At 39.9% G+C, this 24,450-nt stretch overlaps 1 protein-coding gene across 4 annotated transcripts in view; it reads right to left on the bottom strand.

The window, feature by feature from the left end:
- LOC139766635 (uncharacterized) overlaps window positions 1-24,450 on the bottom strand; it is a 144,008-nt gene that overhangs the window by 18,590 nt on the left and 100,968 nt on the right. The window contains exons 4-6 of one of the 4 annotated variants that reach the window (XM_071695523.1): window positions 18,447-18,515; window positions 18,234-18,300; window positions 17,248-17,405 (exon numbers count right to left, since the gene is read on the bottom strand). The exons of 1 other annotated variant lie outside the window; for it this stretch is intronic. In XM_071695523.1, coding sequence (XP_071551624.1) covers window positions 17,278-17,405; window positions 18,234-18,300; window positions 18,447-18,515 — 264 coding nt within the window. In that variant the 3' untranslated portion in view covers window positions 17,248-17,277. Of the gene's footprint in view, window positions 1-3,849; window positions 4,046-17,247; window positions 17,406-18,233; window positions 18,301-18,446; window positions 18,516-24,450 lie in introns of those variants that run through there. 2 more of the 4 variants (XM_071695531.1, XM_071695516.1) reach the window with 2 other exon arrangements.

Genomic DNA, 24,450 nt, shown 5'->3' with positions numbered 1-24,450 from the left:
GCGCTACCTCACTAATGCGGGAGACGGCAGCTCAGTATAGTAGATAAATAAACAATAATAACAAGTTGCTGGGTGGTGACAGGAATGGATGAAGGCAGCAAGTATGGATATGTACATGTGTATATATGTATATGTTTGTTTATGTATATGCAGTGTTTGAGATTTTTCTTTTTCTTTTTAAAATCATTATTGATTAATGTATTATCATTTGCCTGGTTCATTAAATATGAAGTCCGTTTTATCAGGGTCTGTTAAATTGAGGGTTTGCTGTATTAATGTGAAATGTTTTTACCCATCATGTCTGGAAAACAGCCTGAAGGTTCTAGTGTTGCTAGTGCATCTAAACTGCCTACAAAAAGCCTCTCCTAGGATGTAAATTTATAATTTACAAGCGCTGAGGCAGTTGGAAGCTGGCGAGTGTCAGGTCAATGTGATACTTTCAGTGATACTTTCAAATTGGCCACATCAACAAATAGAACCATTAGTAAGAATGCAGACAAGATAAAAGCTTCTGCCATGATGACCGCGAAGTTAACAACAACAAACAAAAATTGTTCAAGGAGCAGTTTGTTGAGAGAAAATGGAAGATAGGGTGGATGACCAATTGCAACATATATGCCATTAAGCCAAATCATCATCACAGAAAAAGTAAAGATCTTCAGGCACCTTCAGGAAAAAGGAAAAGGCTCAGAAATATTATAAGTTAGCAGATGTTAGTTTGACCAGTTCAAATGGAACAATAACTTAAGCTGCATCTGCATTTGTGGTGAAGCTGTTAATAGGGAGGGATGTGCAGATTGCCTAGGAATTTCCCACCAACCTCAAAGCTATCGTTGCACATGGTAACAACATTCCCTGCTTGTTTTCAATGTTGATGAAACCAGCCTTTTTTAAAAATAAATGTCATCCAGCCATCTTTTCAAAAGAATGCTTAACACCACTGAGGGGGTAATGCTTCAAGAGACTTCAGCTGAAACCAATGCTCATTTACCATTTTGAAACACCACCAGTTATGAAGGGATTTTCAAAGAGCATCTGCTTGCCCTTTGGAAATCAAATATGAAAGACTGGGTGAGAATCAGTATTTTCCAGCAGTGGTTTGAGTCACACTTTTGCTCTGCAAAGAAGTGCTATAGTGAAAGAGAAAACCCTAAATCCAGAATATTGTTGGTGCTACTGAAAGCCCCAGGCCACCTTAAAAATCTTGACACCCTTTGGACCTGCATACCTGTAGGAGAGGTTTACCTTACATCTAATACAACTTCCATGATCTAGCCAGTAGATCAGAGAGTCACATTGAATTTCATGGCCTACTAATTTTGTTACCACTTCAGACAACTTGCTGAGGATGCAGATGGCAAAGACAATCTATCAAACAATCTTGGAAAACTATCCCATCATGGAGGCCTTAGATGATATTGAAGCAGCTTGAGATGAATAAACTAACATAATTCCATGAACAGAGTTTGGAAGTATGCAACTTCCTGAGTTTTGATGTGGCACCAGCGATCACAACTGACATTGTCAAGCTGGCCAACAAAGCGGACTAGGTGATGTCAATGTGGATTATGTGATGGAGCTACCACTGTCTCATGGTGACAGTCTTAATAATGACAAACTGCAGGAATTGGCACAGCAACACATCCAGGGAGGCTGATGACTCTGATACAGAATAACCAGAGACACCACCAGATAGAAACCTCAACATAGCATTCCTCAGTGACAGCATTATCAAGATCACAGAAATCATGGACCAGTTTGCTGAGAATGAACGAAGCTGGGAGTACAGCAGCAAGGCAGCAGAGAAGTGTTCTTGACATGATCTCCTACTACAGAGAATTGCTCCATGAGAGAAAACTCAAGCAAAGGAAGTCACCCAAAATGCCTTCTTCAAGAAACAGCCGAAACATGTGAAGCAACAGCCTAGATCCTAGGAGTAGTTCCTCCTGTTCCATGTCGTCTCCCACTGCTGTCGCAATGTGTTGCTTCTTTAGTACTTTGTTGGTGAGAGCCCATGACTACAGTTGTTTACTAAATGCTTTAATTCTATTACAAATGTAGATCTTATTGTATGATAAAATAACTGTGTGTGGTTCTCTAAAGCAAAAGTGTATAGTGTAAAGGATACTAGTTGAACATCAAAGCTGTTTAGGAATGCTTGGCAAAGCACTCACTGCATGTTACCCCTCCCTTCCACTCCAGCCTCTCTAATCACCTGCAGCCTTTCTCCTTTCTAACTGCATATCTTTATGCAATGTAATATTGAAGGGATACAATGTTGCTCATTCATACTTACCCTCAACTCTGTGGGTATATATCTTCAGTTCAATGAAGTCTGACAGTGCTGCAGCCAGGGTTACCAACAGATACATTATCTCCACAACACTTAGCACAATATCCCTCAGCATCACTACCTACTTCATAATCACCACTACCTCCTATTTTCACCCCCCTAAATCATAATATCAGTGATGTAGAGATGGATTAACTTCAGCTTCAGTAGAGCCATACAATATCCACTGCCTCCCACCTATCCACTGCTTCTCACCAATACAATGCTTATCATGCATTCTGCTACAATCATAACTATTCATCAAATGAATATCATTTATGATATGAAATTGTACAGCATTTATTTGTTATTCATTAATTAGATGTGTTACTGTAATAATCTGTAACTGTAACCCTCATACACAATAAATACTGTACACATCTCAGAGCTAAAAAAATAATGTCATTAGGAATGCGCCTCCATATGAGCAATGGTATGATGACCAAGGAGAGAGCTGTTTCACTTGGTGCTCCACTTTCCAGAGAAGTATCCTGAGCGATAAAAGGGTATTACTGTGCTTAGAAAGCTGAGGCTGTAGATGGGGTTATATACATAAGAGAAAAGAACTGGCAGTGCACTAAAATCCCGGGTAAATGGGAAGAATTTAAATGCAGCATTAGCAAGAAGCTTGTGCATTTGATTATTTGAATACATGTGAAGCTTTTGATTACCATTATCAAGACATGTTAAAAAAAAAAAAAGCATTAAAAATGGATAACTTATGTATTGTGACTGAAATCATGCAAATTAAATAAGAGTAAAGAACTAAGAAAGATATGTGATGTAAAGAAACTTTATAAAAACAGAGTAGCCACATAAGAACCATGATAGAATACAGGTTGGACAAGATGATATGAGGCAGTACAGCTGAGATTACAAAGACAAGTGGAAGACTCTTAAGCAAACGAATCTAGCTCTCACAGTAATGAAAGTAATGGTCGATATAGAGCACTGTTGTCTAGGTTATACTGCGAGGAGAAGACCCGTCAGAGATGATTGTTGTGAAAAATTACAGGTGTAGAATGAGCCCAGGTTGATAATGATCAGTATTATTAATCAAACATAGAAGTAACAGAAAGTATAATAACTAATTAACCAAAAGGCAGCTTAACATATATAAAAAAATCGTTACGCTCCCCTACCACACCACCACACCACTTAAGCAAATGGGAAGATACTTATGATGAGATATTTCAAATGAAGGTGCCAAGGATATTATGTCTATTGTGTGCAGTGGAGTAATTTTGTACATGAAAGTGGTAGTAAAGATGAAGAGCTAAGTTTACCAAGTAAAAACTTCTGAAAAATTTATGCTAACAAGAAGGCAGAGGATATGAGTGAAATGAGTGGCTGTAAGCACATGATTCATCCCACATATATGGAACAGAGTTAAAGTTAACCCATTTCATAATTAGACTGAAGGATGTCAGGCTTACATATGATTCTTTGAAGCATATAATGTATATAAACAAACACACAAAGGAATGTAAAAGCTCTAACCTGTATCAGATACTTACCAACATACTTCAATGTAACCTTAAGGCCATCCACAGCAACCACATGTGCCTGGAGATAATTTGAATAGACTGGGCAGTAATGTTCATCTAAGCTTAATTTTTTCACTGCTATAAACTCTCCAACTTTTGGAGGGACCTTCATGGCTGGAAACTTTCCAAAGTACCCTTCATCAATTTTCTTGACCTCGTCACCATCCTTTAAAGTATGAAAACATGACAATATGAAAAAAAAATGTAGTCATGAAGAAAAGAATAAATGTTATCATACAAAATTTTTGAAGGCTCAAATTGTAAAGTGTAATAGAGCTAGATTGATACTGTAAAATCATGTATAACAGAATTAAAGATCACAGGGTTAAGTGCAATTGCTTATGGCACTTCAGCAACAAACAGAACTTCATTAAATAGTGTGGGACACTAAATAATCACGCAAAGATTTAAGAAAACATTTACTGAAGCAAATTTCTCTAATGCAATTACAGTAGAAATAAACAGATCTGCCAATGGAGCACAATTTGGTCACAAGATGGTGATGGAGGGAGACCAATTATGGAAAAAGGGTGAAGCATGGGTGATAATGTTGTGAAAGAGGTCCATTATTCCTTGTTCCTATAAATGACATAGGACAAGACTTGGGGACCTTCTGATGTCTTTTCTGTGAGGTGGTGTTGGAAAGAGGGTGAAGGTGAAGGGATAGGGATGATGGTGTGAAAGAAAGATGCAGGAGCAAATTGGTAATGGTATCAATGCCCTAAATCTTCATAGCAATCAGCCATAAGGAACTAAAGTTGAAATACAAACGCCAACAGTTTAAAGATGACAGAAGACCACAACACTGCCATGCCATAATGAAAACATGAATTTTTTTTGCCTAAATGAAATATACAAGAGCAAGAGGGTTGATATTGTTTTTAATGATCATGTCAAACATAAAACACTGGAAACAAATTCACCTGATAAACTAAAAGGAGGGAGTTCTAAACTTGTGGGACTCCATCTCTTGAACATTCTCAACTGTCATATTTTTCAAACTTTTGTATAATCAGCATTCACAATTTTATACCTTGGGAGGACACAATATAGGTATTTAGATGAAACTGCACTATTAAAGGATGGGTAGTCATCTTCATTGTTTACTGATGAGCAATGAACTAACAAAAACTAAATTGCTTAGGGCAGTGGGTAGCACTCCTGACCACAACACATTCACAGGCAACCAAGGTTCAAGCACATAGGTTCAAATCCTGGTTGCAGAAGTCAGTCAACTCAGCTGTTGATCCACCCCTAGGAATTTGTTGATATTATGGGTACTTTGCTCAGGCTAGGATATATGGTTGTTTAATTTGTTTATGGATGGGGTGGTTAGGTAATGCAAGAGTTTTGGAGAGAGGGGCGAGTATGCAAACTGTTGGGGATGAGAGGCCTGGGAAGTGAGTCAGTTGTTGCTTGCCAATGATAAAGCTCTGGTGACTGATTCAAGTGAGAAATTGCAGAAGTTGGTGAGTGAGTTTGGAAAAGTGAGGGAGAGCAAAAATGGGTTTTTGAACAAATAGTAGTTCCAACAACATCATATGGTTACAAGGCATGGGCTATAGGTAGGGTTGTAAGGAGGGTGGATAAGATGGAAATGAAATGTTTGAGGACAATATGTGGTTTAAGGTGGTTTGATCGAGTAAGTAATGAAAGGGTAAGAGAGATGTAAGGAAATAAAAAGAGTGTGGTTTAGAGAGCACAAGAGGGTGTGATGAAATGGTTTGGACATATGGAGAGAACGAATGAGGAAAGATTGACAAAGAGGATATATGTGTAAGAGGTGGAGGGACCAAGAAGTGGGAGACCAAATTGGAGGAGGAATGATGGAGTGAAAAAATTTTGAGCGATTGGCCTGAACATACAGGAGGGTGAGAGGTGTGCAAGGAAAAGAGTGAGCTGGAGCGATGTGGTATACCGGGGTAAATTTGCTGTCAATGGACTGAACCACGGCATGTGAAGTGTCTGGGCTAAACCATGGAAAGGTCTGCAGGGCCTAGATTTGGATAGGGAGCTGTGGTTTTGGTGCATCACACATGACAGCTAGAGACTGAGTGTGGATGATTGTGGCCTTTTCTGTCTTTTCCTGGTGCTACCTCATTGAATCAGGGGGTAGCAATGCTTCCATGGTTCCATCCGCTGCTAAATCCACTCCCAGATATCTAAAACACTTCACTTCCTCCAGTTTTTCTCCAATCAAACTTACCTCTCAATTGACTTGTCCCTCAACTCTACTGTACCTAATAACCTTGATCTTATTCACATTTACTCTTAGCTCTCTTCTTTCACACACTTTACCAAACTCAGTCACCAGCTTCTGCAGTTTCTCACCCGAATCAGCCACCAGCACTGTATCATCAGCGAACAACAACTGACTTGCTTCCCAAGCGCTCTCATCCACAACACACTGCATACTTGCCCTTCTTTCCAAAACTCTTGCATTCACCTCCCTAACAACCCCATCCATAAACAAATTAAACAACCATGGAGACATCAGGCACCCCTGACGCAAACCCACATTAACTGAGAACCAATCACTTTCCTCTCTTCCTACACATACACATGTCTTACATCCTTGATAAAAACTTTTCACTGCTTCTAACATGCCTCCCACACCATATATTCTTAATACCTTCCACAGAGCATCTCTATCAACTCTATCATATGCCTCTATCATATGTACATGTGTATATATGTATGTCTGTATATATATATATATATATATATATATATATATGCTTTTCTAAGTATTTCTCACATACATTCTTCAAAGCAAACACCTGATCCACACATCCTCTACCACTTCTGAAACCATACTGCTCTTCCCCAATCTGATGCTCTGTACATGCCTTCACCCTCTCAATCAATACCCTCCCATATAATTTGCCAGGAATACTCAACAAACTTATACCTCTGTAATTTGAGCACTCACTCTTATCCCCTTTGCCTTTGTACAATGGCACTATGCACGCATTCCGCCAATCCTCAGGCACCTCACCATGAGTCATACATACATTAAATAACCTTACCAACCAGTCAACAATACAGTCACCCCCTTTTTTAATAAATTCCACTGCAATACCATGCAAACCTGCTGCCTTGCCGGCTTTCATCTTCCGCAAAGCTTTCACTACCTCTTCTCTGTTTACCAAATCATTTTCCCTAACCCTCTCACTTTGCACACCACCTCGACCAAAACACCCTATATCTGCCACTCTATCATCAAACACATTCAACAAACCTTCAAAATACTCACTCCATCTCCTTCTCACATCACCATTACTTGTTATCACCTCCCCATTTGCGCCCTTCACTGAAGTTCCCATTTGCTCCCTTGTCTTACGCACTTTATATATATATATATAGTGGTTCCAACAATGTTGTATGGTTGCGAGGCGTGGGCTATGGATAGAGTTGTGCGCAGGAGGATGGATGTGCTGGAAATGAGATGTTTGAGGACAATGTGTGGTGTGAGGTGGTTTGATCGAGTGAGTAACGTAAGGGTAAGAGAGATGTGTGGAAATAAAAAGAGCGTGGTTGAGAGAGCAGAAGAGGGTGTTTTGAAGTGGTTTGGGCACATGGAGAGAATGAGTGAGGAAAGACTGACCAAGAGGATATATGTGTCGGAGGTGGAGGGAACGAGGAGAAGAGGGAGACCAAATTGGAGGTGGAAAGATGGAGTGAAAAAGATTTTGTGTGATCGGGGCCTGAACATGCAGGAGGGTGAAAGGAGGGCAAGGAATAGAGTGAATTGGAGCGATGTGGTATACCGGGGTTGACGTGCTGTCAGTGGATTGAATCAAGGCATGTGAAGCGTCTGGGGTAAACCATGGAAAGCTGTGTAGGTATGTATATTTGCGTGTGTGGACGTATGTATATACATGTGTATTGGGGGGGTTGGGCCATTTCTTTCATCTGTTTCCTTGCGCTACCTCGCAAACGCGGGAGACAGCGACAAAGTATAATACAAAAAATAATAATATATATATATATACATAAATGCCCACTTTTTCTTTTCTTTCATACAATTCGCCATTTCCCGCGTTAGCGAGGTAGCATTAATAACAGAGGACTGGGCCTTTGAGGGAATATCCTCATCTGGCCCCCTTCTCTGTTCCTTCTTTGGGGGGAAAAAAAAACAAACAAGAGGGGAGGATTTCCAGCCCCCCGCTCCCTTCCCTTTTAGTCGCCTTCTACGACACGCAGGGAATACGTGGGAAGTATTCTTTCTCCCCTATCCCCAGGGATAAATCATGTGCTCACATATGCACATATACATACACATATGCAGACATTACATACATACACATGTACAAATTCATACTTGCTTGCCTTCATCCATTCCTGTCGCTACCCTGTCCCACAGGACAACAGTATTGCTATCCCCTGCTTCAGCAAGGTAGTGCCAGGAATAATGACAAAAAAGGCCACATTCATTCACAGTCAAGTCTCTAGCTGTCATATATGATATGGGAGAAAGAATACTTCCCACATACTACCTGCATGTCATAGAAAGCAACTAAGAGGGTCAGAACGTGTGGGGATGGAAACCGTCCCCTTCTTGTATTTCAATTTCTAAAAGTGGAATAGATGGAGTCAAATGAGGAGTGCTCATCCTCCTTGAATGCTTTTGGATGTAAAAGAGAAGAAAAGAAAGCTATATAGCATTTTCAAAGAAAGGAACCTGGATGTCCAAGTAGTAAGTACAATGGAAGACTGGTTTGGGAATACCTTTGGGTAAAGGATGAGTTTTGGTTATGTGAGAAAGAGTGTGAGGAAGCAAGCCCCAGACTGATGTTGATAAAAATGAAAGTGAATTACTAGAGGTGAATGGAAATGGTGAACAGCTTGTGGAGTTGTGTGCTGAAAAAGGACTAACAAATGTGAATACCTGGTTTAAAAAGAGGGACATATACAATCATACATGGAATTGGAAAGATGATGTAACAAATGCCATTATTGGATTAAGTACTGACTAAAAGGTGTGCAAAAGAGGGATTATTGGATGTGAATGTGATGAGTGGGGCAGCAAGTAAAATGTCTGATCAGTACGTGGTACAGGTGAGGGGAATTTGTAAGGACTTCCAGAAAAGAAGAAATAATATGAATGAGAAAGTAGTGAGTGCATACACCTGGGAGGGTCTAGACCTTATCTTCCCTGTCTATATTACAATAAACCCCTAGTTTAACAGAGTTCAATGAATCAGAAAAATGCTTCTCATGGACTTTTCAGACCCCACCGGACCAAGTTTGGGATCTAACCAACATTTCCATAAAAGTCTGTTACACGGCAAATTTGGTCCAGTAAGCTAAGGACCTATCAGATTGAGTTTGGGATTAACGGAATAGTCTGTTCCTGAACTTGGTCCAGGATGCTTGGCATCAGGAGAACATGTGACAGCCTGTTGTGCATCACCTTGGTACACTATTCCTCATTTTACTGGATGAAAACATTTTCCCTGCACAAATACACTTAGTTTTAACGCTGATTTATAATAATGGTGCAATATCATCTTTTGTACTTTTATATTTACAATTTACAAAGATAATTTAAGAAACTTCAAGACAAAACAAAACAGCTTGGTTACTGCCTGCCAGTCTGAGATGAGAGCCCAATTCTTCACCCTATAAATCTGGTGCTCATGTTATTACACAACTGCAGTTTTTATGGTACAAAGGCTTGTCCTTTTTAAATCATGGCAGATAAGAGTGCTATCAGTGTTGCATGTGCTAAGAGAGCCAGAAAACACCTAAGAATTGCTGAAAAGAGTTGAGCATCAAGAGTAGCCTGCACCTCATGCAAAACCTACTTCCGACCAGGAAGTGATATGGATGACTCCAAGTGAGCCTGAAGCTATTTCCTTGTGATTCAGAGTAGTCTTTGTCACTCTCTAAATGCCTCAATCTTCAAAGGAATGTGGTAGGTTTCTATTACATTTGTTAACATTCCATTTATGATTGTTCCTTGGAAAATTCAGGATGTAACGGAATTTCACTTCCAACAAAGCACCTTCCCCTAATCAGTCCATAACAATGAAGGTTTACTTTTGAGTAACTGACAAAGCAAGATTTTCTCCCAATGCTTATGTCAAGAAATCTCTGCATAATAAAAAAGATTGCCTTCAAATTCAAGCGAGGGTGGTATGAGGCAAACCACCCAAGTATTGTTGCAGTCACTGTGCTGAGTACTTCAAAGTATGGTTGCATAGCCAAAGTGACAATGAATAACCTTAACATTGACCCACCTTCACCTAGAACCATTCACTCTTCTCTCTTCCTACCCACACACATACCTCACACTCTTGATATAAGCTCCTCACTGCTTCTAGCAGCTTTCTTCCCACACCAGGAACTTATAGCACTTTCCACAAAGTATCTCTATCAATTCTATAACTTGCTTCCTTCAGATACATAAATACTACAACCAAATCCACCTCTTTCTCCAATTATCTTTCACTGTGACTCTTCAAAACATATTTCATCTACCACTCTTGAATCCACATAGTTCTTCCCCAGTCTGATCTCTGTGCTTTCCACCACCCTCATGATCACCACTTTCCAATATAACTTACCAGGTATACTCAAAAAAGCTTACACGTCTAATTCAAACATTCACTTATAACCCCTATACTATAAAGACATTCTACCAGTCCTCTGGCACCTGACAGTATACTATACATTCAATGAAAATCCTAACTAAGCAGTCAACAACAGCTACACACCCTCTACCAAGAAATTCAACTGCAATCCCATCCACTTCACCTGCAATGCCACACTTATCTTTTCACCAAAATACTCACCCTATCTCCTCACCACTTCATTGTCTGTTACCACTTCTCATCTGCTTCCTTCACTAATGCTTCTTGTACTTCTCAAATTATTCACCTCCTTTCAAAACACCTTTGTAATCTCCCAGAAGTTTATCGATACTCTCACTCCATCTCTCATCTACCTTATTTTTCAGCCCTTTACCTTCCTCATGATGATCTACCCCTTTCTCTTGTACATCTCTCAATTATTTGCACTCCAATTCTGCTTCTTTTATGAACAACTTAACCTCCTTATCCCAACATTCACTAAACTTTCTCAAAGTCCCACATCCAAACTTCAACATGCCATATTTCTCTCACACATGTAGGCACTACTTACTCTCACCTTTTAAAATTCTTCATTCAATTTCTTCTGTGTCTCCTTACACAAGCCATCTTTACAAGCTCATTTTCTTTCACCATCCTCTTCCCACCTGTTATCATTTTCTTTCACCTAAATCTCTACAAAATTTCACACTTACCTTCACAAAAAATCAATCAGACATCCCACCAGCTGCACCTTTCAAGATATATATCCAGGAGTCTCTTTTTAGAATGTCTGTCTATTAGTACATTTATCAATAATGCCTATTCACTGTTTACCATCCCTTACTGAATTACTTCCTGCCCCAGGAGTCCCTTGTGTCCTTAAGAGGCTCCTGCAGCACTAACGAAGCTGACTGTTGTCATCAGTCAGGACCATCGGTCATAAAGGGTCACAATATGTTTGAGTCTATGCAGAGAGAGTACAGGGCAACTGAACAGTGAGAGTACAGTGTCTTTTTTGTGGTAGTGGCATCATGGGCATGAAAGGTCTTTGGATACAGTGAAAAACTGTTTGTATTGTTGCAATGATGGGTAATGTCCACATCATATGCGGAAGACTGATTCATGTTTGTTTTGTAATTGTGGTTTCTGATGGGAGGGCTGGAGTTTAAGACCGAGTTGGAAGGTTAGCTGTTTAATGCTTTCCAGTATATTTCAGTGTGTGCGTGTGTATGTGTGGTCACCTTTATTTGTTGGGGAGGAGGGGATGTAAGTAAAGTTTACCAGAGTGTGAGGCAGGAGTAAGCTTTCTGTTTCAACTTTGAGGTTGGCGGTTAGTTATACAGTGGTTTGGCTCTTGCAAAGAGCTGGGTGCCAGGCATGTTGAAGTGGGTCTGTTTCATTGTGAGGATGAATTTTCTTAGTGCAATATTTTGTGGTTTGCAGTCTTATCATATTTGTTTTTGAGGTGAGTGGAATAGCAGGCAGGTGAGGCATAGTTTTTGTGGTTTGCAGTCTTATCATATTTGTTTTTGAGGTGAGTGGAATAGCAGGCAGGTGAGGCATAGTTTAAAGTGGAGTGGATGAATTGTTTGTAAAAGATGTTGCAGCATTCTTTTCTTGCCAGTTAGTGCTGAGGACATTCAATTTGTGTGCTGCTTTTGCATTTATGAACTGGTGTGGGAGTGAATGTTTTGTGTTGTATATGTGATACTGTGACTGGTTGGTGCTTGTCCACTGAAGGTGACAGGAGTGTGTGAGCTGGAATCATGTCTGTCTAGAATCAAAAGAAAGAGAGAAGACTTCTGCGGAGAGGCAAACATTCTGTAATGGGCGAGCCACTGTTGTAATCATGTAATGTGGTGCTGCATGTCCGGTGTTGCTACTGTGGTGTCAGGGTGTTGTGTGGTGATTGTGAAGATGTCTGCATATGAAAGGACTTTCCTGTTGAGGTTTACCTGAAGTGATAAGAAGTCAAGTAGGAAGAGGCTGAGAGTTGAAGAACTTCTCCCTGGGGAACTCCATTGAAGAGTTTTAGTGTTTTACAGGAGAAGCGATTGTAACTGGCTTGGCAGCCAGCTATGGCATTGGCCAACCAATTTTGTTACTGTTGTGGAGGGTGGTGTCAAGTATTTTTTTGTGTTAAGATGTGATGGGGGATAGTGTCAAATATTTTCAAGCTGTATAATGCCATTAGCACAATTTGAGAAGGGGCTGTAGTTGGTTGAATCCATTTGGGAAATGTTGGGTGAATTCAGTCAATAGTGTGGCGGCAGTGTTTGGGTATGAAGCCATGCTGTGAGGATGAGAGTGGGATGTTTTGTTTAATTCTGTTGTAGATCATATTTTCAAAAAGTTTAGATACATAAGACAGAAGTGATATAGGACAGTAGTAGGAGGGGGAATTGGATGGTTTGGTAGCTTTTGGGATTGGTATCATATTAGCAAGTTTCCAGATGTTAAGGACTTTGCTGTACAGCCATGAATTGTTGATGATATTTGTTAGCTGTCTGTGCTTTAAATGCAAGTGGGCCATAGTTTTATGTAAAAGTTAAATATGTTCTCTAAGCCTTCTGCAGGAGACTTTTTTGAGATTCTAATTGCACTGCTTGTGTTTGTGGGAGTGAAAGCTGAGTGGTCAGTTGTTTCTGGATGGATATTTTGCAGGTTTTTCATGACTCCTCTTCTAAGTTAAGGTTGGTTTGTGGCTTTTTTGAGTATGTCTGTATGTTTTCTGAGAAAAGCAATTAAATTGGAATGAGTCAGGGGTATTCATGAGTTGGGACTGGAGTGGTGCAATGAGTAGATTTTTTTTAATGTGCATCCGAGTTGGTTATTGTAGGTCTTGTGATTCACTGTGTTGAGGAAGAAGTGCCAATTTTCAGTTTGTCTTTCAGTGATTTGGTTAGTGACTGTATTGTTCAGAGTTTGGATCTGTTCTCTGATTCCTACTGATGGAGAGTGGTTGTGCCTGAGTTGGTTTCTTTGTAGGGGGAAATTTGGGTTGCATTTCTTTCTTTACCCTCCCTCATCCATGTGTACTCACATATGACATTTTCTAACACTTTGTACTCTATGACATAAATTCTCATAACAGGGACTGTTAGACAATGAAGTATATTTACAGTCTGTATTTTGTGCCTACTTTTTAAGTAGACAAATGAGGTATGAAGAATGGAAAGCTGCTATGCATGATCATTATCTCATATTACTACCCCAAGACAGAGTTGGCCAATTATCCCACAGAAATTATGGCTACAAAATACAGCCAATAGCCATTGCAGGCATGGAATTTGCCAAGACTCATCAGATCTTACTAATCCATGAGACTGTGCTCTAATCGGATATATTATATGCAATAAAGAACACGACAGTGATGAAGAGGATCTAGAAACTGATCATTAACTTAAATACGGCTCTGACTTTAAGGAAAAAAAACACTGAGTCTAATGATAATAATGTGGTTAAGATAAGAAATAGCACCTCATCTTGTGCACAAGGGTTAATGAAGTGATGTGCATTGGAATTGGGCTTAAAATAAAAATCAAAAGCCATATTTAGTGAATTCTGATACCACATCAGAAATCTGAGCTGGAAGTTCAGTTATGATGGACTGTATTGCTAATAAATGTTGTGATTTTTTCATCCTAAATTAAATGATCTCCTTTCAATTGAAAAAAGAAAAATTGACACCTTACACAGATTGTGTGATGTGGAGCTTACTAGAGCCTCTTCAAAATGTTAAAGAAAAATACAAGAGTTAGTGAACTGTATGTACATTTTGTGTTATCTATGCTTATGCCATGTATACAAAATATGATTAAAATGATTATTGGACTGGAGCACAGATACTCTTATTCAGATAGAAATTTATGGGAAACTGTCTTGTGACTGCTTTCACAATCTCTTTTAAGAACAAAGCAGTTGTAGTCAATGAAACTGCCAATGGGGAAGGTAAACTCTTCAAATAATACCATGTTTTCAATGATTTGTGACAGAAAGTCCAAAACTTTTTAATCCACTAAAAACGTGGAGAGTGACAAATCTAGGAAGCTATTTACAAAATGTATATAAAATCAGAGTAGTTTTAAGCATTATTCATATTATTGTTGAAAATATGTCACTACAAAAAAAGAAATATAAAGTATTAGCAATAAATAAGTCTAACATTAGTAAAAAATTCACATCAGGGCAAATATGAATGTAAAAATTATAATATGCCATGTGAATATTCTCTCTTTCTCTCTCTATTTTTTCTCTCTTTAAAATACCTGGTAATACATTTATGAGAAAGTTTACTGATAGCTTGGTGCTATCAGGCACTTGTTTCCATCACTTTCTCATCTGGCTTGGCTAAGCTGGCAAAAATACATTGAACACTGTTCATTTGACACCTCATACTTGGATGATGTGGTGAGTATGAGACATTCACATGTATTTATAATGTTTTCACTTACTTCCTATCCATATCTCTGACACCTGTTCCCTTGGGAACTTCCTCGAGGAGGTGGCCACAGATAAGGCATCTCCATAACTGGTGAACTTCAGTGCCGTTTCTGAGCATTTAGTGCCTCACCCTTACAGGCCACTGGCAGATGGCAACTTTAGCACAGTGCTTTCAAAGGTTCCTACCTAATGCTTCCACCAACTACTATTGCCTAATGTGTCTACCCAATGTTCCAACCTACTACTTCTACCTAATGCTCCTGTCTAATGTTCCTACCTACTACTTCTATCTATTGCTTCTACCATTTTGCCAAAAGGCAGGGTTAGTGCATAGCACTAACCACAGAAAAACCTAGAGTTAGGAAGAATGCCAACAGTCCATATGTGGGTGAAGCAGAAAGAAAAGACAGCTACCTCGGTCAGAAGTGTGCACCTTGACAACCACTGAGGTGCTGGCTCATTAAGCAGTCATCACTGACCCTCCTGATAACAAAGCAGGTAGTACTGGTAATATACCTCCCTGGTCAGTGGCTGCCTACCAACTACTCCTTCAGTTCCATAAGAAAAACTATTTTTCTCCATTTAAAAAATTCTTAAAATCTGTCCATTGGGACAATGACATAATAAATGACCAGTCTACAAGGGATTAAACTAGGTATTCCCAATCATCAATCTTTCAGCATGTAACTGCAAAAGCTGTTTATGTGTTCATTCAAACAAAGCAGCACACAAACTAAATGCCCTTTGAAAACTAACTGGCACAGGGTTGGACAAGAAAATGAATCCATTAGCATTCCTGACAAACTAGTCATCTGTTTTAGCCTAAACTATGCCTCACCTGACTGGTTTTCCACCCTCTCAAAAGCAAATATAACAAACTACAAAACAGAGAATTCAGAACAATCACTGGCAGCCTATCACCACAAACACTCAACACCACAATGAAACAAAGACCCTTTCAATACAATCCCATCTCAACATGTTTAACACTAAATTCTTTGCAACAGCAGTAGACCCCCTTTCATCCAAATCAGTCCAGAGTAGAAACAGAAAACTTACCCTGCCTTACACTCCAAAAACTTTTACTGAAAGATCTCTCCACCCCAAGCAAACATGCCACAAGCAAAACACATACACAATGAAATGAGATGACAATCAATAAACCACCCTCCTAACTCAGTCTAAATATCATCCCCTTAAACATACATCAACCTGAAACTACCCTACCCAGACAACATGAGTCATACTTTCCTGTATAATCTCTAGACACCACCCATCCCAGTATTATCACAAAAACCAATTCATCACATCTCAAGACATTTCATGCCCATGATGCACCTAACAAAGAGAAAACAGCAAACACTTACTGCATAATGGCCCAGCACTCTTTTCACTTAAACACACACAATGTCACTCCACTTTATGACCCATGCTCCTGCTGACTTCCTAAGCATTGCAAGAGCTAATAAAGATGGAAAGGACAGGATGCAAGTATTCATACCAGGTATCCCATGTCCCCTAACTGTACCCTAAACTGTCACATCACCTACTGTACCATTCAAATTATCCATCACACACTTGTTTCCCAGAGTTAAAATCACTGATACTAAGTTCCTCCCAAAACACTTGCCTCTCTTCCTCATTCCTCTTAGTATCAGGTACATAAGCAAAAACAATCACCCAAATCTCATTATTCATTTTCAATTTCACTCACCCACAATACTCTTGAGCTTCACTGTCACACATTCCCAAAACTTCTCCACAGAAGACAAACACTTTATCCCTTGAACATTTCTGACCCATTCATCCTCCTCCTCATTGAGCTTAGTTTCACTCAAGAGCAAGAGCATCCAGGTTCCTCTCCCCACAAGTAAACCTATTTCTCTCCTTTTCATCTTGGTTACAACGAAGCTGATTCAAACACCCAAGGCCGAGCTTTACTGGAGGATGAGCACTCCTCATTTGGCTACTTCTGTTCCATCTTTTGGAAACTAAACAGGAGTGGATGGTTTCTACATCCCTTTAAGTCACCCTTTACAACATGGAATGTGAGGGGAGTAGCCTTTCTACCCTATCCCCAAGTATGTATGTATTCATACAATAATGGCACAATAAATTGCATAATTGGGACTATGAAACTGCACAAAACTTGGTTGGGTGAAGTTCAGTTCAGGTCAATGGTTTTCCATGTAAATATAGGGTTACGAACTGGAGCTTCCAAATAAAATGCCAAATAATGTTCTTAAAGTTTATTTACCCCTCTAACAACTCATAAAAATCTCATATATATATATATATATATATATATATATATATATATTGAACTGTATTTCATGTAAAGAGTCTTAGAAAGACATTCACAAGCGCCCAGCATTCCTCAAGCATCATACTCCAAACCTGCCACCTTCAAGTTTGCCTCTTCCAATTCTCCTATTTCCAAATGAGCTACCTCTGACTTGGTGCTGGACTTGGCTAAAGACAGTGTGGTGGGTCTAGCTTGTACAGCTGTAAAATAAAAATAAAAACATGGCTACACTGTACTATACCATAAAAATAATTTCTTTGATTTTGTCTTCTTTCAACCTGCAACACTTTTTTTTCACCTTAGACTACAGTTTTCTTTCACTTGACACTTTCATTCCTTATACATTATCTTTCTATTTCACACAGTTCAATACTGTGCTGTGCTCATCCTTTCACTTAGTAAATTCTTCTTACAGATTCATGATCTTGTCCTCAATGGGTGATGATTAGAAATGGAGAATGGCTTAATGTATCATTCTAGAACTGACGATTTTATTCTATCAGTCATCATTAATGTCCCCTAACCTTGCATAACAACTCAATCTAGCTTAGCAGCTTACCCTATTCTAACCCAATTAGGCCAAGATAAATCTTCACCTAACCTGACTCTAACAAGCTTACCTATCTTAGCCTAGCTCAGTACTCATCTTAGCCTAGCCTATGTACCTTAATATAAGGCTTGTTGAGATGTATGGCTGGGCTAGGTAAGGCTAAGCTATCTAAACTAGTTTAACTTGAGCTACATTGAGTCATGTTATGCAAAGCTAAGCTGAACTGATTCACCAGGTTAGGTTGTGTAATTCAACTCTGTTGAAACAAAATCAAATAGGGTCAAGATCTATGTTGGCTAAAAAGGTTGGAATTCAGTCTATTCCACTCTGATCTTAAAACACACACACTGATTTAGGAGAGCACCTAATATCACTTTTAACCTTTCACTCTTCACCATTATTCCAGGCTCTTAAGCTAGATTGAGTTAAATTACAAAATATCACATCAAGGGGACACTGATTTGAAAGTTAAACTTACAGAGAGGTATGATGGTAAGCGAAGAAGACAAAGGCCCAGGAACAGACAACACCCTCATCAGCATCACCTGAGTGAATGAAATAACAATATCACCAGTGAGAATGAAATACACAGAAACTTAGCAACAAGTATGTACTGTGCTAACTTTATTTCTTTTATTCTAAAAACTTTATTCACATTTACTTAACAAAGATTTTACTAAGTTAAACTCACCTGAAGAGGCAGCTGGTTTGAAAGGTGACTGTCTATTGCTGCTGTTTCAATGATTTCTGATCCAGGTATCTGCAAAAAGTGGAGACGATGTGCTCTTTGGCTTTTACAACATTCATGGCCCTCTCTAGGTCAGGATAATTTTGAAGAGCAATCTGAAAAGCCTCACTAAGTTTCTGAGTGCCTTGACTGACTACTCATTCCATATACATAAAGGGGTTCAGTGGAATGCTGTTATATTTTCATCTCTCAATAATGACACTTGGCAATCTCTGCTATGTCCAGTGTACAGGGAATTAATTAAAAGTCTCTCTTTCAAGCTCTGAACAAGCTCCTCCTCATCATCTTCCTTGAATTCTTGCAGGTCATATTGTAAGAGTCTCCCATCTAAGAGGAAGGATTTCCTGTACATCAATTTGTCTCTGGTTCTCGAACCCTTTGAAGTCATACATGATGTCAAGTTGCAGAAAACACCACACACCACTTAGATCTTAAGTTTCAAGAAAGGGATATGCCATTCCTTAAAAATCCCTCACATCTAGGCCTTCTTGTTAGTTTGCCAGATGACAAGTAACCTGAGGACAAAATTCTTGAGAGCATGAGGTTTGGCTGCATGATGAATTGTGAGAGTTCATTCTTCCCATTCCTGATGCATTTGAGCTGAAAAGCTGGGTTTAACATCCTTGTTTGCCTTGATTCCTGACCTCATCACATACCTCATACTGGGCATTTTCTTTCAGTAAGACCAGTTTCATCATAGTTCCAGATTTGATCTGCTGTGTAAATGCCCTTTTTGATGACTCATGCCAACTCCTACCTTGCCTTTTCCGCAGCAGCCACCAGTGCTGTATCAACAGCGAACAACAACGACTCACTTCCCAAGCCCTCTCATCCACAACAGACAGCATACTTGCCCCTCTCTCCAAAACTCTTCCATTCACCTTCTTAACAACCCCATCCATAAACAAATCAAACAACCATGGAGACATCATGCACCCCTGCCACAAACCAACATTCACTGAAAACCAATCACTTTCCTCTCTTCCTACTTGTACACATACCTTACATCCTCGATAAAAACTTTTCACAGCTTCTAGCAACTTGCCTCCCACACCATATACTCTTAATACCTTCCACAGAGCATCTCTATCAACGCTGTCAAATGCCTTCTCCAGATCCATAAATGCTACATACAAATCAATTTGTTTTTCTAAGTATTTCTCACATACATTCTTCAAAGCAAACACCTGATCCAAACATCCTCTACCACTTCTGAAACCACACTGCTCTTCCCCAATCTGATGTTCTGTACATGCTTTCACCCACTCAATCAATATCCTCCCATATAATTTCCCAGGAATACTCAAAAAACTTATACCTCTGTAATTTGAACACTCACCTTTATACAAAGGCACTATGCATGCATTCCGCCAATCCTCAAGCATTTCACCATGAGCCATACATACATTGAATATCCTCACCAACCAGTCAACAATACAGTCACCCCTTTTTTTAATGAATTCCACTGCAATACCATCCAAACCTGCTGCCTTGCCAGCTTTCATCTTATGCAAAACTTTCACTACCTCTTCTCTGTTTAACAAATCAATCTCCGTGACCCTCTCACTTCCCACACCACCTCGACCAAAACACCCTATATCTGCCACTCTATCATCAAACACATTCAACAAACCTTCAAAATACTCACTCCATCTCCTTCTTACATCACCACTACTTGTAATTACCTCCCCATTAGCTCCCTTCACCGATGTTCCCATTTGTTCTCTTGTCTTATAAACTTTATTTACCTCCTTCCAAAACATCTTTTTATTCTCCCTAAAATTTAATGATACTCTCTCATCCCAACTCTCATTTGCCCTCTTTTTCACCTCTTGCACCTTTCTCTTGACCTCCTGCCTCTTTCTTTTATACATCTCCCAGTCATTTGCACTAATTCCCTGCAAAATTTGTCCAAATTTCTCTCTCTTCTCTTTCACTAATAATCTTACTGCTTCATCCCACCACTCACTTACCTTTCTAATCTGCCCACCTCCCACACTTCTCATGCCACAAGCATCTTTTGCGCAAGCCATCACTACTTCCCTAAATACATCCCATTATTCCCCCACTCCCCTTACATCCTTTGCTCTCCCTTTTTCCATTTTGCACTCAGTCTCTCATGGTACTTCCTCACACAAGTCTCCTTCCCAAGCTCACTTACTCTCACCACTCTCTTCTCCCCAACATTCTCTCTTCTTTTCTGAAAACCTCTACAAATTTTCACCTTTGCCTCCACAAGATAATGATCAGACATCCCTCCAGTTGCACCTCTCTGCACATTAACATCCAAAAGTCTCTTTCACGTGCCTATCAATCAACACATAATCCAACAATACTCTCTGGCCTGTCTCTCCTACTTACATACATATACTTATGTATATCTCTCTTTTTAAACTAGGTATTCCCAATCACCAGTTCTATTTCAGCACATAAATCTACAAGTCTTCATGTGAACATTTCCATTTACAACACTGAACACCCCATGTACACCAATTATTCCCTCAACTGCCACATTACTCACCTTTGCATTCAAATCACCCATCACTATAACCGACTCTGGTGCATCAAAATTACTAACACACTCACTCAGCTGCTCCCAAAACACTTGCCTCATGATCTTTCTTCTCATGACCAGGTGCATAGGCCCCAATAATCACCCACCTCTCTCCATCCACTTTCAGTTTTACCCATATCAATCCAGAGTTTACTTTCTTACACTCTATCACATTCTCCAACAACTCCTGTTTCAGTAGTAGTGCTACTCTTTCCTTTGCTCTTGTCCTCTCTCCAACCTCTGAATTTACTCCCAAAAGATTCCCAAACTGCTCTTCTCTTTTACCCTTGAGCTTCGTTTCACTCAGAGCCAAAAACATCCATGGCTGATTGAGCAGAAGAGAGTGTATTGAAATGGTTTGGTCACATGGAGAGAATGAGTGAGGAAAGATTGACAAAGAGGATGTATGTGTCAGAGGTGGAGGGGACGAGGAGAAGTGGGAGACCAAAGTGGAGGTGGAAGGATGGAGTGAAAAAGGTTTTGAGTGATCGGAACCCGAACACACAGGAGGGTGAAAGGCGTGCAAGGAACAGAGTGAAATGGAACGATGAGGTATACCAGGGTCAACGTGCTGTCAGTGGATTGAACCAGGGCATGTGAAGCATCTGGGGTAAACCATGGAAAGTTTTGTGGGGCCTTGATATGGAAAGGGAGCTGTGGTTTCGGGGCATTACACATGACAGCTAGAGACTGAGTGTGAACGAATGTGGCCTTTGTTGCCTTTTCCTAGCGCTACCTCGTGTGCAAATGGGGGAGGGGGGTGCCATATCATTTGTGGCAGGGTGGCAGCGGAAATAGATGAAGGAAGCATGTATGAATATGTACATATGTATATATGCATATGTCTGTGTATGTATGTGTATGTATACAATGAAAGGTATAGGTATGTATATGTGCGTGTGTGAGCATTTATGTATATACATGTATATGTGGGTGGGTTGGGCCATTCTTTCATGTTTCCTTGTGCTACCTTGCTAACGCAGGAGACAGCAACAAAGTGTAATGAAAAAATATATAAATATAAAAAATACATATTCATATTTATCATACTTGATCACTGTCTCCCCCATCAGCGAGGTAGTGCCAGGAAAAAGAAGAAAAATGGCCCATCCACTCATAGACAAATAAATGTCCATACATGCACATATACTTACATATACATATCAACATACATACATATACATACACATACATAGACATATACATATATACACATGTACATATTCATACTTGCTTGCCTTCATCCATTCCCAGCATTACCATACCCCACAGGAAACAGCATCACTATCCCCTGCTTCAGCAAGTTAGCACCAGGAAAACAGAAAAATAAAAGGCCACATTCGTTCACACTCAGTCTGTAGCTACCATGTGTCATGCACCCAAACCACAGCTCCATATGCACATCCAGGCCCCACAGACCTTTCCACTGTTTACTCCATACATTTCACATGCACTGGTGCACATCGAACCCAGTATACCACATCATTCCATTTCACTTTATTCCTTGCACACATCTCACCCTCCTTATTTTCAGGTCCCAATCGCTTAAAAACTTTTCCACTTCATCCTTCCACCTCCACTTTGGTCTCCCACTTCTCGTTCCCTCCATCTGCTCCTCCTTGTGCCCTCCACCTCTGACACATATATCCTCTTTATCAAACTTTCCTCACTCATTCTCTCCATATGTCCACACCACTTCAACACACCCTCTTCTGCTTTCTTAACCACACTCTTTTTATTTCCACACATCACTCATCATTTCATCATTTAATCAAACCACCTCACACCATATATGAGGTGGTTTGATTTTATCTCCATGTCCACCCTCCTCCATACAACCCTATCTATGGCCCATGCCTTGCAACCATATAAAATTGTTGGAACTACAATTCCTTCAAACATACAAATTTTTACTCTCTGAGATAACATTCTTCATCGCTCCCAGAATCTTCGCCCCACCCTGTGACTCACTTCTGCTTCCATTCATTGCTAAGTCCACTTCGAGATATCTAAAACACTTCACTTCAATTTTTCTCCATTTAAACTTACATCCCAATTACCTTGTCTCTCAACCCTACTGAACCTGATAACCTTGCTCTTATTCACATTTACTCTCAACTTTTTCCTTTTGCACACTTTTCCAAACTCAGTCACCAACCTCTGCAGTTTCTCACTCAAATCAGCCACCAGAGCTGTATCATCTGCAAACAACTGACTCACTTCCCAGGACCTCTCATCCCAATGGACTGCATACACACCCCTCTCTCTAAAACTAGCACCTATCTTCCTAACTACCTCATCCATAAACAAATCAAACAACCATGTTAACTTCACACACCCCTGCTGCAGACTGACCTTCACTGAGAACCAATCACTGTCCTCTATTCCTATTTGTACACATGCCTTACATCCCTGATAACAACATTTCACTGCTTCTAGCAGCTTACCTCCCACACCTTATCAACCATATCATATGCCTTCTCCAGACCCATAAATGCTACATACAAATCCATCTGTTCTTCCAAGTATGTTTCACACACATCCTTCAAAGCAAACACCTGATCCACACATCCACCACCACTTCTGGAACCATACTGCTCCTCCCCAATCTGACACTCTGTACATACCTTCACCCTCTCAATCAATACCTTCCCATACGATTTCCTGGGAATATCAACAAACGTTTACCTCTGTAGTTTGAACACTCACCTTTGTCTCCTCTGCCTTTGTACAATGGCACTATGAATGCATGCACAGAGAGAGAGAGAGAGAGAGAGAGAGAGAGAGAGAGAGAGAGAGAGAGAATACTTCCCACGTATTCCCTGCATATCGTAGAAGGCAACTCCTCATTCCCTCCACCTCTGACACATATATTCTCTTGGTCAATCTTTCCTCACTCATTCTCTCCATGTGACCAAACCATTTCAAAACACCCTCTTCTGCTCTCTCAACCACACTCTTTTTATTACCACACATATCTCTTACCCTTTCATTACTTACTCGGTCAAACCACCTCACATCACATATTGTCCTCAAACATCTCATTTCCAACACATCCACCCTCCTCCACACAACTCTATCTATAGCCCATGCCTTGCAACCATATAACATTGTTGGAACCACTATTCCTTCAAACATACCCATTTTTGCTTTCCGAGATAATGTTCTCGCTTTCCAATACTCTCCCATGTAATTTCCCAGGAATACTCAACAAACTTATACCTCTGAAATTTGAACATTCACCTTTATCCCCTCTGCCTTTGTACAATGGCACTATGCATGCATTCCGCCAATCCTCAGGCACTTCACCATGATATACACAGAATGGAAAAAGGTGAGAACAATGGAAGCAAGGGGAGTGGGGGAGGAATGGGATGTATTTAGGGAATCAGT

Source organism: Panulirus ornatus, chromosome 4 (assembly GCF_036320965.1).
Source record: "Panulirus ornatus isolate Po-2019 chromosome 4, ASM3632096v1, whole genome shotgun sequence".
Taxonomy (NCBI): Eukaryota; Metazoa; Arthropoda; class Malacostraca; order Decapoda; family Palinuridae; genus Panulirus; species Panulirus ornatus.
This window is presented reverse-complemented; position numbering and strand designations above follow the sequence as displayed.